Raw genomic sequence first — 16996 nt, 5'->3', positions numbered from 1 at the left:
TTCTGCTGGGCATACTTAACTTGATTTCAGTGTTAGTCCACATCTGAAGTTCTAGTCACCGTTTGTGACTCCAGCGTTTGTGGAGGGCATCAGTCCTGCAGGATTCACCTTTGTCCCCAAGTCACATGGACCATTCTGTTGCTACAGTGAAGTTTGAATAGCAAATTAGGCAGACTTTGCTCATGGACAGTAAATGCTAGGAAAATTTGCCCCTCTTATTCCAGGTGACCAGTTAAAGCAAAGAGGGTGATCCTTTACCCATGGAGTCTGGGAATTAACTTTTTTCTATTTGACTGCTGCTGATATGCCAAATTCTCATCCTTGAACCTAGGTGCAGATGTACGTTTGGTTGTTGCTGGGAGCCAAAGGTGGGCTGGCAGCTCTCCAAGTGAAAGCTCTACCTTGCACATGTAGTTTAGACAAGTTCAGTCAAAAGTTTGCTATGTCTTTTACTTTGAACTTAAATCAGGGAGGAAGTTGTAGAGCTTTCTGGGAAAGCCTGTTCAAGAAGCTGGGCATAACTATACAGCTGCAGTACATCAGTACTCTGTATGCAATTTAATTATCATGATCTGTTATAACAACTTTTAAGGTTTTTTGTTTGAAAGTTAATGTCAAAAAAACCAGTTCCTCTGTCACTGTAGAAAAGAACAAAATGGAGTTTCCAAGACATAGAATATAATGAAAGTAGTGAAAATTGTCACACAATTACATATGGGATACTTTTGCAATACAGACAACTCTGAAAAGTGGAAAATGCCTAGAGGTGAAGAAGAGCAATCACACTAGTGCTGTCAAACATCTCAATTATGTATGGCTGTAGCAAATTTCGAAAGCACAGGTGTTGCTGTGCCCAGTTGCAGGTTGGCAGTGATTAGCAACTGGCCTAACTGCTTACTTGCCATTAAAATGTATGCCTTTGTTGTTAATTCTAAATAGGGTCAATAAGTTGTTTTGATCTGTCAGACCAGGTTCTACTCTTGGCAGTAATATTAATGAACTACAGCTTTGTAAATGTCACGGGAGAGTGCTGCTGTCCAGACTCCTGCCCCTCTGCTAATTCACAGGTCAGTCCTGGAGAACGACCCACTGTTGGTTTTTGAAAAGGGACTGATTTCTTGTCTACAGTTCTATAGTTCCAAAAATTGTATTTCTACTTGTCTAGTGGATTTGTTAAATTGTCTCCATTTCATGGATTTGTAATAGCAAATGTGTTCTAATACATTTTGAATTAGTTGATTAAAATTAAATTATTAATTAGAGATTATCTTCTGTGAAGCATAAGAAATTATGACAAGAGTAATCAAACATTAATTATTGAAGATTGTACTGATAAGCTGTCTGCTGTTATACTGCAGATGTGTGATGGGAAAAATAAAACTTCCCTTTCTGTAACTTCAATTCCAAAATGGGTAAAATGTAGCTAAATCTCTTGGAGATGCAAAATGCTTCTTCCACATTTTTTTTTTGTGTCTGCTTTAACAAGTAGATAACTTTTTAGTTGCCTTGCTCGTGTCCAGATACATAGTAGTTCAAGATATTTTTAATATGCACTTGACGTTATAGCACCATAATGCTGAGTAGTTTATAAAGGGAAGTATTCTCTTTTATGGTGGGAAATCCTTCTTTAATGACAAATAGTGACAATAGATTTTACTTTTGGGGTTACCACCTTGTTGATTCCCTTTGCTTTCACCTCAGCTTTCCTGTTCTTTGTAGCTGTCTGTCAGTGCAGCTCTACATTTTTGGTTTTCAAAAAGATGATGTGTTTTGCATGTTTCGTACATGAGGAATCATGGTACACATACATTGCCAAAGGATTCAAAATGTTAGAGTTTGAATTTCAAGTATGAAGATTTTCTTTTGAGCCAAAAATCACCTGCTCTCCAGTAGATCATCACATAAAAGCATTCAAGTATGAGCAATCTCACTAAACAAGTGACAAATACTTTAAATTGTTTTCTGAACTGATAACTGTTGTATTGGATAGCCAGAGAGCTGAGCCATCCCCAGGTGGACTTAGAAGCATCCAACTCAAATAATGAAAAGGAGAGTTAGCTTCCAGAATAAATTATTAGGAGTAGACATTTGTAGTAGACAAAGCCAAATATGTTTCCCCTCTTCTGCTTCTATATCAACAGATGATGAAAGTTACTTAGTTTATACTGAAAATGTTGAAATGTGATAGTCAAGCAGTTGTCACACCTGTGTTATGCTTTCCTGGTTGTCTAGACATTCCAGCCTCCGTTCATTCCTGTGGATCTGAATCCATCACCTGTGCTTAATACTTATGTCTGCTGAAAAAAAGTAAATAGTCTTGCAAATGGTGTGTCATGAACATGCTCTTCTAACTTCAAACAGGCCTTTAATTCTCTTGGGTTATGTGAAGTATATTGGTGTCAAGATAGAAAGATTACTTTCAAGGAACCAGGTGTTCATTCTCTGAGATTTTTTTATAGACTTACCCATATATCTCCTGCTGTTTTCAGCTACATCAGAATGAAGAAGCATGTATTTTTTACTATGGTGCTGCAAGCTTTTCAAAAATACCTGTGAAAAATGCTCTTCAATTTACTCTAATGGTTGTACATTTGTATGTCCTTCTTTGTTGCAATATGCCTTGCATGAGCTAACTCAATTGCCTTCCCTTGAAAATGAATCTTATTCCATCTTCAAAAAGTTAAATTTATTCTTTGAGTTTGATACAGTGATACCACAGTTCACTCCTCTTTTCCATACCTCAGTCATCTGTCATCTTTCCAAAGCTTCGAAACTCTCAAGAGAGTACAATGCATGTCAGATGTGAGAAGAGCGCTGTCTCAGTAAGTTTGACCTGATCAGGAAAATTTTCTTCTTCTTTTCTTCTCCTCCCTTTTCACCCGAAATGACTCCTTCAGGAAACATCCAATCTTTCTGTAGCTCAGTTGATCAAAGTGCTGTATTGTTGGATCTTAATCACATATGAATGGCTCCAGAAGGGATCAGAGCTCTCTTTGTTCATTAGAGGCTTCTAGGCCAAAACCAGTGCCAGCAACCATAAAGGAAATATGTAAACCTCTGTTTGGTCATTCAGTGAACCGCATCACTCTAGGCTTGACCTCCACTTCTTTGCACAAACTTCCTTCTGCAGGAAGGTGGCCTAGATCATAGTCATAAAATATATTAACGCTAGCAATTGTAGACAAAAGGATTATTTTTGTCTTTCTTTTTGATGTTTCTCTACTAATTTTTCTCCTTGCAGTTTCCTGCTTCTGAATACAAGCTAGGTTCAAAATGTTCCAGATTTGTCTGTATCAGATAGAGTCTGTATGACTGTGGTATCGCTGTGTCTTGCAAACTGTAAGTGGCAGGTATGTGCCAATATCAAAGTGTAAGACCATAAATGTTTGGGTGTTTTTTCCTGTAAAATGGGTTTCTGTTTCACTGCTTGTATACATATCTTGGCAGATTGGTACTGGTTATAGATAAATGGACTGTTCTTTTTAAAAAAAATTCTTGACCAAGTGTTTTTACTGCTTTGTAGCCCATCAAGATGTTGGAAGTGCTTAACGAGGCATAACACTATTGGATAGGATGTTAACAAGACATTGTATTTCTACTTTTGCTTCAGCTTTGCATTTTTGTGCAACCATTTTAATGATAATGTCACTTTACCTTTGTATATGATACAAGCTATGTTCTTGCTTGTAGACTAATGTGTAGTTGAAAGCTAAAGTGCAATCCTGTATCTTTCCTGTATTGTTGTATCAAGCATGAATCAATTGCATCTGTAAATGAACTTACTATCTCTAAATGTTTGTAAAGAAAGGAAGATACAGAATGAGAAGCTGCATTTATCCAGGGTATTTGTGCACAAACACAAGTGGTATTGTTTATTGGATAATCTGTCTGTTAGTGGCATGCTTTAAAATGTCATCCAGTGAAGAAGGCAAACCAAATTACTTAGCTGATCAATCATATACTGTGGATAATGAAAACAAATAATTGAGCAGTTCATGTTTACCCTTTAGGTTAGAAAATTCCCTGTGTGAAGTAAATGACTGAGTGTGTTCACAGAAGTAAGGATTGGTTTATATATGTCCTGTGAGTGTCCAGGCTATATTAGCAGAACCATATAACTTCAAATGTAATTCCATTGGCTTTCTCTCTGTATATACTGTATCTGTAAATACAGACAAGGCTAAAAGGGAAAGAACTTGGTGTTTTATCTAACACTTATGGTAAAATTCAGAAAATTCACAAAATTGACATATGTTAACTTTTAATTAAAGATGGCATATACAAATCATACTAGAAGCATTATGGTCTTGCATGTGCTTTGTATAAAATGAGCAGAACTGCTCTCTCCCCTCCTACAAGAATAGCTGAAGGTCTAATCAGACCACCAGCCAGTGGATTTTTTTATAGGATCCAGTTGTACTTGTTTGTCCTGCATTTGTCTTTAATCTAAACCCAGATGATTGCATTTATATTTTATTTTTACTGACAGATCCTGTTAATACATTTCAACTCTCATCAAGGGAACAAATGAACCATTTTTTTGTGTTTCCTGTGACAAATGTTACTGTTTCATCTTGATTTTTCTGAGCATTGTCCACTTTTCAGTATCCTCTGCTTCAAACTCTGTGAAGTCCTTTTGCGGAATTGTGCTCTCTAGTTGGCAAACATCAAGGTGATACACTACCATCTGGACTGGAATTTTTTTAATATGAAATAATTTCTGCAGTGATGGATTAGACATCTTTAGAAGCAGGATGTTTTATTGCTTATAAGTCATCTAAAGCTATTTTATATGGCTGATCTCTTCTCACCTCTCCATATTTCCCCTTTCCAGTTTCTCCTGCACTGCCTGTGGTTTGACTGACATGATGATGATACTGTCCTTTCTATCAATCTGTCTACAGCTGGGCTTATAAAACAGTGTGGCTGGTGGCATTCTTGACTGCATGTTGAGTAAACTGCTGTACAATGTGCAAATACTTATTTCGAAGTCTGAAAATTTGATTCATCTCCAAACCAGTTTTGCAGTAGGCAACATAGCACGTTTTCCAGCTTTTCTGGAGCAAAAAACCCACTTCTTAGTATTAATTTTTTGAAAAACTATCATTGGTGCCTAATCTTATAAGGATGTGACTTATTTTTTGAGAGGACAGTTGGAAGTGTCACATTAGTAAGATTTTGAATTTTAGCTCTTACCAAACCCTTTTTGTTGTAAGTCACTAAAGCATCTGTGAATTATTAGCAACATACTGCTAGTACACTGATTCACTGTAAAACAATAGACCCATTTTCCAGTTATGGAAGCAAACATAAAACGTTACTTTGCAAACTCTAGTCTGTTCAGTAACTCTGTATCTATCTGTCTGTATTTATAAGACCATGCTAAACATTTAAATCTAAAATGTTATTGAAGAACATATTTTTAGCTTTTGGGCTTTTTTTATATATATATTCAAATCCATGGCTTCCTTGCAATGGTTTCTTTTTCTTTGAAATCCGGACCACTGTAAAGAAGAAAACTGCATTCCTGAGCTGGAGATTGAGGAATATTCAGTAACGTGTTGCTAATTATCCCCTTCTCATACCAACAATTGCATAATAGGCAAAACAGAATAATAATGCTAAATTATAACTGGAAGTGTCAGGTATAAAGCTAGAATACAGTACTACTTTCAGACTGTAGAAAAATCACAACTCAGATTTATTTTTGATGCTTATGGCACCAAGATGTTCTATTTGTTGTTTTATTGCTTTGTACTACTTTGGATCTGCACAGGCTGTAATGATATAAAACTAGATCCTGCGCAGTTAAGTTGTATCAAGTTTAAAAATAATGCTTTAAAAGAATCAATTTCATTGTGAATGCATCTAATCAAACAAGTCATTTAAACAACATCTTACTCGTGTGTAGCAGACCATTTTACAAGTAACTGAGTTTTACAAGCCCGTGTTTCAGACAGGGTAATTGCTTGTTTCTTATATGTGAACTTCAAACTTAAACTCATTAACTTCCATATACAGAACCTTTCCTGGCCTGGTAAAGAGTATTTAGTTAAGGTCTTTTTAGATATAGTCAAATATAGTAGGTTATTATCAAGAAGTGGTAAAATGGTGCAAATTTTGAGTATGTTCTGCAAAAGCTAGTGATTAGAAGCTTGTCACTAGTGGTCAGCAAACTTAGCATAAGGTAGTTTCTAATGCAAAGAAAACTCAATTAGCAATTGCAAATGTGCAGAATTATGACTTACCTTGAGCACTAGAACCCCAGATTTTAAAGAGATGATTTTACCTTCATTAGACATCAAATTTGAATAGGTGGGTTACACTCTAAAGTGAGTAGAGAGTGCTTAGAAAAATCTGTTGCATTAAGGTATTTTAGTCAACTGATATTAAGCTTCCTGTCCTCATAAAAAGCTGATGTCAGCTATGTATTTTCTCTATATGATTTCCTTTTCAGTGAGATGCTTACTCCAAGTATAAAACTAGAGCCTGTTGGTAAAACAGAGGTAGAGAGAAGGAGCTGCCTGTCAGCTTACAGAAGCCGGGTTTATTTTTCTGCTAGAATCGCTTGACAAATATCTGCTTTTGTTTATCATTGATACAGTCATGATAATACCTGTAAAGGTACTCCATTGTTGTAGTGTACAAAGGAAAACCTAAATTCACCTAAAGTAACAATAGCTTCTCTGATCTCTGGGAACACTTTTGCTTTACCAATATTTTATGATAACTTTTTCAAAAATGTATTTATTACACCATTTCTGCTTTTGAACAGGAAATGGTTAATTGCAGTTAGTTCTGAGCTTCCCCTTCCTCTGTGTGGATTTTACATAATGAATAATACTCCAATCGGCAAAAGACCTAAAGGGACGTTGAAACCATCCTACTTTTATGCACTGTGCTCTGTACTTGGTAAGGAACAAGAGAAATAGGCATGACTGCTGCCTGATCTACTCATGAGAGTGCCCATCTCGTAGAACCACAGCTACTGCTGAATGGCTTTTCTTTTGTGTTCATACTGGCTCTTAAATTGGAACAGTGTCAGCAGTGTGAATGTGGGGAACCAACCACAAAACCCCTTAGAAATCCTGTTCTGTGCTATTGATACAAGAATACATGCCCAATACAGTGTTTTGATTCTTTGCAGAAGTGTACAGATGTTATTTATTCAAGTGCTAGATTCATATACATGCTCAGACAAACACATATGAATCATCACACATGCACCTCTCCAGAAAATATTGTTTATCTGAACAGAAAGCATGCTATTTGCAGAAAGAATGTCATAATAAGGATTGGTCTTTGGACTTCTCATTATTGAAAAGGTTATTTTGACATGCTGCATCACAGGTAAACTTTTTTGGGTTGGAGAGGGTACAGTCTCAGCACTTGTGTACTTGTGTCTCAGGTTTTGCTATTAGTTAAAGCCACAATCTGTAGTTAAAGCTAGGATATTTTGCTGCTGAAATCAGCAAATCAACTCTGTCAGTTGTTATATTCTGAAGTGAACCATGAGTATCTGCAGACTATTAAAAAGAAGATACTACAAAAACTCTGGAAGTCTCTGAAAGATTTCTTTTTAAAGCTCTTGACTGTTGAGTCTTTACTAGTTATTTGCATCCCTTAAGCTATTTGCCTAAAGATGTTACAAAAACAAACCTGACTGAGATAGTAGAGAGGAGTGGTGGTATAGTAAAAGCTTTAGTAGGTTTCTTGTAAAATTAACTTTGAATCTGTTCCATTCTATATTTTTTGTTAACAGATTAGGGCAATGATAGTAATTTAAACGTATTATTCTAAGTTCAAATGGATCTTATATTAATCACTCATCTTTTATATAGATTAGGATATATTTGGATGCGCTAAGAACGCACTTACATAGAAAATTGTCCTAATATGCAATAAATTGCCATTTTTATGTCCGTATAGTATGTGGAAGAAAAAAAGATGTGAATTGTAGATATCCTCCAAATAGCTATCTTTAACTAAGGCTAATTTTCAGTATTACTCTTTAGAATTTTATATTCTAAGTATGTAACTGTCAGACAGTATCTGTGGCATCCCAAAGTATTTAATAAAACACGGTGAAAGAGGAAGCAATAGGAGCAGTAACTTAAAGAATGTGATGTCTAATTTCCAATTCTGAGTAATTCTTTTGAATAAGAGAAAGAATTAGAGCTACAAGTAATAAAGAAAAATATTTTACTGTGCTTTCATTACATGCATTTTTGTACAGTACCTACTTTTCTGTTCTCATTGTTTCATTTGTCACTCAAGAAGAGATGCTGTTTCACTAACTCTAAGGTTGGATAATTGTGAGCCCTTGTCTTGTTTTTCCAGTGCAGCGTTGGTTGTATGAATCTTCATCTGAAAGTCTGGTTTTCTCCATATGAATATGCTGCTGCTGTTCTCATGTTATTTCTATATCTTCAGTTGTAGGAAAAACATGTGCTTATAAAAACAGATTGTCTTTGGTGAATAAGACGTGGATGGCTGAGTATATAGGTGTACGTTTTTAGCAGCTACATGAGGTTTACTCTCTCTTTTGAACAAACTAGCAGAATGTAACCAAAAAACTCTAATACACTGTAGTACCTTGTTGTGTGGTAAAGACTTGTGCAAAGAACTGATAGATCCTAGTAGCTTCTCAATGCCCATCTTTGCTTCCATCCACATACAGATCTCAGTGGTACACCTACAACATCAGCAGTTTTCTATCCTCACTCTCATCCATCTTATTTGTCCCAGACCCATAATACTGTGACTCTGTGTATCTGTAAAAACAAAATACCTACCCATTTTAAAAATCTTTCCACTCTCTAGCTCTCTCCTTCTTTTCTCTCATGCTTGGATTTACCAGAACTGTGTGTTCTCTGTTTGGAATAGTGTGGCTATGCCAGGCATCCTATTTCTTCATTCTGAACAGTTAGTTATCTTCTTTAAAATACAATTCTTTCAGCAATCACTTGCAACCTGAAGTGTTGTGGCTTGTGGCCACTGAAGATAACAATGATGGAAAAGTGCACAAAACACCATGTACATTATTTTAAGTGAGTGTGTTCCTCTTTGTAAAGACGTAGGAACCAAAAATATCATCCAGGTCTCTTACAAAGCTAAGTACAACGCTCAGTGAGATGTGCTTGAGGTGGTCTTTTATAAAAACCAAAATCTAAAAAAATTAAAAAAAAAATGTTGGAAAGCTGTACAAACAAGAAACACTAATTTGTGAAGCATTAACCACTCCTTGCGAGGCATTGTACTAAAAGGTTTGTGATGACTTTGAAATCTTGTCTAGAGAAATTGCTGGCATCACTCAGAAATGCTTAAGAAGACAGACTTGGTTTTCCTTTTGATTTTACTTCTGCAGGTTATATTTTAAAATTAAAAAAAAAAAAATGAAAGAAAAAGCAGCTCAGTTAAATAATTCTCATTATCATAGTATATACTTAATGGATCCATTGCAGACTTTTAACATTGTACATACAGACTTTGGCACATGGAAGTCAGTGAGCAGTGAAATATGAATCTTCAAAGAACTAGAGTGTCAGGGCATTTCTATGGCTGGTAGTGGTGTTTGACGTCAGCTTGCAGTCAGGGAACTGGGAACCTGTGGCTAGGTTGCTCTAGACTATGGCACATCACCATCCCATAATCTGGGCACTCATTCCCCTTCCTTTTGTGTAACAGATATCCTGTATGAAATCAATAAGTATGAGGTACAGGTGCTTTAAGAGTGTTTATGATGCATAGGTGCATTACAAGGATCCCTCTAGCTGTGGATGAGATCACTGTTATGAGGAAGCATGAAGGCCCACATGAAGTATCTTTTGAGGAGGATGTGAAGTGTTTCTGTAGGAGGAATAAAAGTTATGAGACACTGGCTGACAGTTGTACACGTTACAGCAGCTGCTCTGGTCAGACAGGAGGTCCTTCTCCGCCAAGAGGGGTGTCAGATGAGGAACTTTCTAGCAGATTTTTAGGGAAAAGCATGAAAGTGTTAACTTCTGAGTGACAGTGGATTGAGTTAGTTGGTTTAAGTGGCTGTCAATCCACTCCACACAATCTTATAAATCACTATACTCAAAAGGGGACCAGCAGAAAAGTACACGTAGCAGCTCAAGAAGCTGTGCAGTTTGCAGTCCAGCATACTAACATAAACTAGAGTGGATTTCAGTTTACTTTTTAGCATCAGTGGTGATTTAAGCAATGAGTTCTACTCCGTGGTTACTTGGTCAACATTTGTGGTTTCTATTTAATTTGCCAGAATTTCCTTTTTTTCTTTCTTTTTTTTTTTCTGTTTTCTTCTTTTAGACATGACTTCTTTTACCTCTAATACCATCCTTTTCCTTACTGCAACTGTTCAAAGCTTTTCTGTTTATTTTAAAATCTTCTGTAACAGTATAAATATACTCTGAGCCTCTAATTATGGTATTTTTTCTGTGGCACCTGCAAGCATTTTACCTTTTTAGCTGCCCAGTTAATTTTCTTTAAGTTCCTCATTTTATGTAGTTTCCCTTTTTAAAACTTAATGCTATGTGATGGACTTTCGGCTTCTCTTCTCCAAAGACATTGAATTTGCACATGAATTGTCTGTTGTTCATGGAGTTGGCAATTAAAATTGGCTCTTTTTCCTGCATCTTCTAAACGGTTGCTCCAAAAGGAAGATTTTTATGATGTCTGAAAAGGTAATCTCAGCATCACAATTCAATGAAACTTTCAGAGTGTGGATATGGGAAGCTCTGATCTCTCATTTTTATTTCATTTCTTGTCCATGCAGATTAGGGATAGATGAATTAACCATTTCTTGCAGTTAATACATGGATGCAGCAAATTAGATTATTTTAGTTGAATTCATACCCCCACCAGTAGTATTTGGTTAGTCCTGTAAAAGTCTTTCAAAAATTCAGAGTAGTTTGGGCACTGACGAGACCAAGCCTTTGACTGGATATGATGTACATTTTGTTACAATTTTTTGTCCCCACTAAATTGTTCATTAAACAGCAATGAATGAAGAAATATTTTATCCATTAAGTTTTCTAATTACCGGCCTGGTAATGTAAGTGTCTATCTGAATTTTTTATTTGTTTAGAACAGATTAATCACAGTGGGCTGGAAGCCTATTTGTTTTGATGAAATTTGGTAGTAAAATTTTGGATTTGAATGAAAAATAATGCTTTCAATCATTCTTTTTTTCTTGGTTTTTTTGTTTGTTTGTTTGTTTGTTTTTGTTTTCCATGTTGAATAGTAGAAATTACTTGGGTTTTGCATAATACAGTATCTAAGTTTTCCTATACATCTTATGTTCATGTGTGTGGTGAACTGACTAGATGATGAGGTTCAGTAATAGAACATAGAAAAGGTTTCAGCAGGGCCTAGTTACTCAGCTTACGTATATCAGTTTAGTAACATCAGTTCCATGCTGCTATGGTAATTTACACCAGCTGAGGTTCTGGGCACCGATCCTTTTATTGTGTCTTGACTTTTCCAGTGTGTAGGTTAAGCAACATTTGATAACCATATGTTTAATGTATTATGCCAGCAGAACAGGACTTAAACGGTGAAGTACGGGAAGAGTGGGAATTGCAAACATGTATTGTTAGGTTTTATTGACTTCAGAATGTGTCATAAATACATTGTCAGCTTCTCTATAAAACAAGGCCCCCATGTGGAGTCAAGACATACAGTGAGATTCTGTAAAATAGTAGTAAAGAAGTCTTAAAATTATGTAGGCTTAATTGATTATGTTTTCCTCCAAGAGTATATCTTAAAAATTTAGCATTTTCAAAATAAACTCTTGAAAATGTAAAGCCAGTATATAAATGCACATCTAATGTGTCAGACTTCTGAAGTACTTTCAAGTACTTTGCTCCGGCATCCATGAACAGGCAGAAAGCTTTTCACCATTTATGCAGAGGGAAGGCAGAAGAGTTTCTCTGAGGAACTCACCCCTTTTGTAGTAGATTGACTGAAGGGAGCTGTAAAATAGCAACTGCTGATAATGCAAGAGCTACCTAGATGAGTGAGTATTCAGAAAATTTCAGCTTCCTTTGGATACTTTGGTGATTAGTATACATCCTCTTAGGAAATCTGCAGGTAGTGAGTGTAAATGATGGCCATCGAGGCAGAAAGCAACTACAGAAACAAACACAGATGGAAAGCTGAGAGCATGCCAGTGGAAAACTCAGCTGTATAAAAAGTGTTGGGCATCTGTGCCAGTCTGTTTTCGTGTAGTTATTTCATCTTTTGCTTGTAAAAAAATGGTTCTTTAGTTAAGTCTTAAAAAAAGGATTGTTTTAAAAACTGAATGACTTCCCCTGAGTTGAGAGGAGGAGAAGCTATAATAAACTAGAAAATATTTGTGCCTGAAAACTTCTTTCTGGAAGTTTCAAAGTTCATAGAGCCCACTTGCAAAACCCTGAGATTTAGCAAACTCCATTGCGGTGTGAAGTTTAAATGAGGAAATATAGTAACACACCACAAAGTGTCCCTTGGGTTGTGGAAAATCACTTCTGTGCTACTTCTGGTTTAGTTATTTATTTGTAAGCCAATTAATGTTATTTTTCTTGATTTGTATTAGACATGAGTCATCTAGCAGATCTTTTTTTTCTCTGTAGAAGGTATGAAGCTGTTACTTGTGTGAATATAAGCGATTGTGCTTCTATGCCAGCATTAAAACTTCCCATTTCAAAAGCCACTGCTTAACAAACACTTTAATTTTGGCATTCATCTAGGGCCTCTTATGTAGATACTCTGAGCTATTCTTCAGATGTGGAAAATGATGACAGCACCTCACTGATTTAGTTACATTTCGATTGCACAGCTAGAAATAGAAAAAATACATTTTAATCAACATTGGGCATCCAAATAAATAATTTATATGCAAAATTTGTTTCACTAAATTGGTGCTGTTGGCATCTGCAGTCACTGGAATATAGCTTGAGAGCATTGTATTTTTCTTGGCTAGAGGGTACCTTAGTAACCTGTATTGTATTTGCCCACAAAGGCACAAGACTCATTGCTAGTCTGCTTACTGCCACCAGTTCCTTGTTCATGTGTGTCTAGTTTTAAACCCAACTATTGTCCCTACAATGTAATGACCATCCTTCATATGGTGTAGCCTTAATTCAAGAGGCTGTGTAAAGAAGATTGTAGACAGACCAATGAACTCAAGGGGCTGATGGTAATAGTCTTCCAGTAGAGGGGGTGTGGTGGACATCCTCTGGGCTATCGGTCTGAAACATCACTAATTACTCAGCCATATTTGTCAGTTTAAAACCAGTGGGCTACTCTGCCCACCAACTGCACTGATATCTTGCTTTGTTGTCCGTCTGTACAGCTTTTACTTCCTCCCCTTAAGTGACAGTCAAGGAGGCTGTTGCTGAAACAGGCAAGAGAGCTTTCTTACCCTGCTCCTCAAGTACTGTGATCAGTGCCATTAACTGAGTAAATTCAATTTGGTGTCACTTCAATTTCAGGAAACATAGTAATACATCCCTTATAGAGATTAGTATTTTGGGTTTTATCTCATATAACCAAGCCAACATATAAGGTATTGATGAGGCACTGAAATAACAACTCTAAAAAGTAGATATGCTGATATTAAAATACTGTTTGTTGAAGTCCTGTTTCTTTCAAGTTGTATATCTGAAAATTTGAGGGGAAGTGGATGTCTAGTACTACACTGCATTTTCAAAAGTTATTGATACAATTCTACTTTTATGGAAAAGATTCCAAAATTTTTCACCTGTATCCTAGTTGGGTAAACAGAAATTCCATCTCAAAACCCATTTTTTCCCCTGATATTTGTTACTAAACACATGGTCGAAATTTCTTTCTTAAAAATAAGAAAGTCTTCCTACCACATAGTCATGGTTCAATTCTAAATTATGTAAGTTGATACAACTCTAGTTGGTCTCTTCCATTGGATTACTTTGATAAACAAAACTGTATAGACACTGTAAGAGCTACATAGAGAAGCAGCTTGTATGGATTTTGGAAGAGTGTCTTTCTTTTCTCTTTTTTATTCCTACTGCACATGGAGCCTTACACAGTGTGGCCTGTCTAGGGCCTCTACTGGCTACTAGGTTATGAATAACTGCTCCTCTTATTATGATGCATATTTGTTGCACAGTCTGTGATAAAAGAAAATTAAGAATATTTGGGAATAATTACAATGAACAAGAGTGTGCAGACAGGAGTAGGCACTGATGGATATGGTTTTAGATGTAAAAACTAAATGTCTATTTGGACAAGTCAAACGTGAGTAGACTTTTGGATTAATTACTTGCAAAAACTAAAATTTTGATGAGAAGAGTAAACTGTGGATCAGTATAATCTGCAGACTACTGTCTTCTCCTAAGAAATATAAAAGCCATTTTTTGATATTTTACTTGGTATTTTGAAAAGTGATTGGTATATATTACTAAACTAAAATCATTCCTTTCTCAGCCTTTCTGTGAGTCTGTGTTTCTGCCTTGAAAATTGGTGCAACAAATGTTACTAGTCATTGGTCTTTCCAAAAAACTGCATCCGGTGTCACGTATAATATTTATTACTATCCTACTAACATTAGTGGGCTAGTCTTTTATGTTTAATTTTAGAAAGACTAACCAATTTTTGAAGAAGTTTTTTTTTAATTTTTATTTTTATTTTTGTAGGGTTCTCCAGGTCACTAAGAGATGCTGTGCTATAGCTCACATTTGGCTGGAATATTTAGAATTTGTACCTTTTTGATGGGTGATTTGTGAAGTTAGAGTAGTCTGGTGACAAATTCTGCATCTTAAGTGTTTCCCAGTAAGAGTAAAATGGAACATTCAGAGTTAACATTAAAGTACGAACATTAGCTAAAATTTCTTAGTTACTTTTACTAGTTTGGATATGTTTTTGCGCAAATGTTTCACGCGCTTTTCTCTTTGCCTTAAGACACTAAAATTCTTTCTCAGACCTCCCATGCTGTTAAACGTATGGGTAAAATGGTAGCTTCCAAGCAGTTCACTCACCCCTAAAGAAAACACTTTCAGGTCGTGTCACATAACCTGTATTATAAGAGCAGATGTGGGTAAGATTCTAAAAATTAATATCCTGATCTTTTTGTGTGTGAGGGGGTGTTTGTTTAGTTTGGTTTTTTAGAGGTGAGAGAGTTTTCATTACAATATTAATACAGTGGTCTCTTTTTTTTTTTTTTTCCTCAATAGATAAAAAAATATTTTGAACTTGAGCCGCTTGCACGTGGAAAACGTTGGATTCTTAAACCCTGTTCCTTGGATGATATGGAGGCAGTAAAAGACAGCTTCTCCCTTCTAATAAACTTGCTGGAAGAGAGAGACTTCGAACCTTCAAGAATGTGAAACCCAAGAGAAAGGAGTGGTTCTCCAGACATCACTGTACTTGCTTATTCTGCACACAGCTTAATTATGGTGTTATCTCAAGACTGAGCTGTGATATGTTGTTCATACAGAGTTAATGCAGAGTGTCCTTTTGTTAAAATAAATGTTCTGTGAGTCAGGTACACAACTATTTCTGGTAATGTTGTCTACACTACTGAAGTAGGAAGTTGCTCTTTGTTTACCACTATTTCTGCACACTGCATGTTGCTTTCTTGCTTTGCAATCATCCTTGGTAGGGAATTCTACTCGCACAAAAATAACCTACTCTGTAAAGGAAGAATTCCATGTGTTACCTTGGATTTTAAAAAGTAACTAATGTCTAAAGGATTTGTGGGTTTAATTTGTATTAGCTTGTTTACTGACCTCACAGTATGGAAAAGCACAGCCACTGAGAACCTAGGATACCTAAAAGGCAAGGAGTTTCCTGTTAATGCAAAGGTTATTCCTGAGGTTTTACTAAGTGAAAACACAATTGACAAGTTAGTTGAGTCCTCTTTTAAAATCACTGCATAACCTTGCCAAAGGCAGAACAGTTTCCTGAAAAGAGAATTAATAAGCAGATGTGCACAGATAACAGTATTTGGGGAAAGTAGGTGACATAAACAGGTGATCTATGTAAAAAGGTTTTTTTTAGAAATATACAAAAGTTGGATAAAGGAATAATTCGCATTGAAAGTAGTTTTCCGTAAAAAAAGCAAGGTAAATGTCTGTTAGTTCATCTGTGGAGTCTTTATTACTAGTTAGAAGCATGAGTTGTTTGAAATAAGGACTGCTTCCTTTATCACCCATTCCTAGACTACTACTTTTATTTTAACATTGCCAAGGCATCTATACCACAATTAAGGGTCTTCCAATGTTTGTACTTGTCTTTTCAAGGGGATTATGTCTTGTTCTTTCAGGCTTCCTCTGGGCTAAGTGTTACTTAGAAGACAAAAAAGTATTCATTGGAAAACAACCTTTGTAATACATTTTAAAAAAGCCCATTTGGTTTGAGTAGCACAGTCCACATTTCCTCTTTCCACATTTTCCCCAGATTTGCAGTATCTTCGCTGCCTTGTGTTGATTTTTTAAAACTTTATAACCCAATTTTTCCATTAAAGAAATGTGCCAGGCCACCGGTTCACCACTGAGTCAGTGACAGCAGGGGATGTGGAGATCAGTTGATGGACTGGTGCACACCTTGAATGCTGTGCCTTGCACTTTCAGCTACCTTCGTGCATGAGTGTCTGCAAACACAAACTGTAGTGATGTGTCATTAGTTTCTCATTGATTCTGCTTGTGTTCTGAAACTTATAAAGCCATTTTTCAGGCCTTTAAGCAGCCTGTCTTTCCACTCTGAGCATTTATTTTTTGTTTAATGTTTATTGTAGTTTCTCATTAGTTTATTTGGGGATAAGAAAATAGCAAAGATCAGCTTTTAAAGGCTCATTAAAAGCCATTTTTCTATTACTTGCAATTATACTCTTTGTTAAACAAAATGTTTTAATAGGTATTTTTGTTTACTTTTCAATTTCCCTGGATTTCCTGCATTGCTCCCACTGTTTTAACTTGGTTCCTGTTATCAGAAAGAAGCTGGGAAAACTGATAAACTCCTTGTTTCATTTTGAGAT

The 16996-nt window shown here is 36.0% G+C and overlaps 1 protein-coding gene across 2 annotated transcripts in view; it reads left to right on the top strand.

Moving 5' to 3' along the window:
• The window catches only part of ARL15 (ADP ribosylation factor like GTPase 15), a 213846-nt gene extending 197823 nt beyond the window's left edge, over positions 1-16023 (top strand). For both annotated transcript variants that reach the window (XM_050328584.1, XM_050328583.1), the window contains one exon: positions 15195-16023. In XM_050328584.1, the coding sequence (XP_050184541.1) occupies positions 15195-15347 (153 nt within the window). In that variant the 3' untranslated portion in view covers positions 15348-16023. The remainder of the gene's footprint in view (positions 1-15194) is intronic.
• Positions 16024-16996: the final 973 nt, after the last annotated feature.

The sequence above is a fragment of the Myiozetetes cayanensis genome, unplaced genomic scaffold (assembly GCF_022539395.1).
Source record: "Myiozetetes cayanensis isolate MyiCay16 unplaced genomic scaffold, myiCay2020 scf4, whole genome shotgun sequence".
Taxonomy (NCBI): domain Eukaryota; kingdom Metazoa; phylum Chordata; class Aves; order Passeriformes; family Tyrannidae; genus Myiozetetes; species Myiozetetes cayanensis.
The sequence above is the reverse complement of the archived record's forward strand: the minus strand, read 5'-3'. Positions and strand labels throughout refer to the sequence as shown.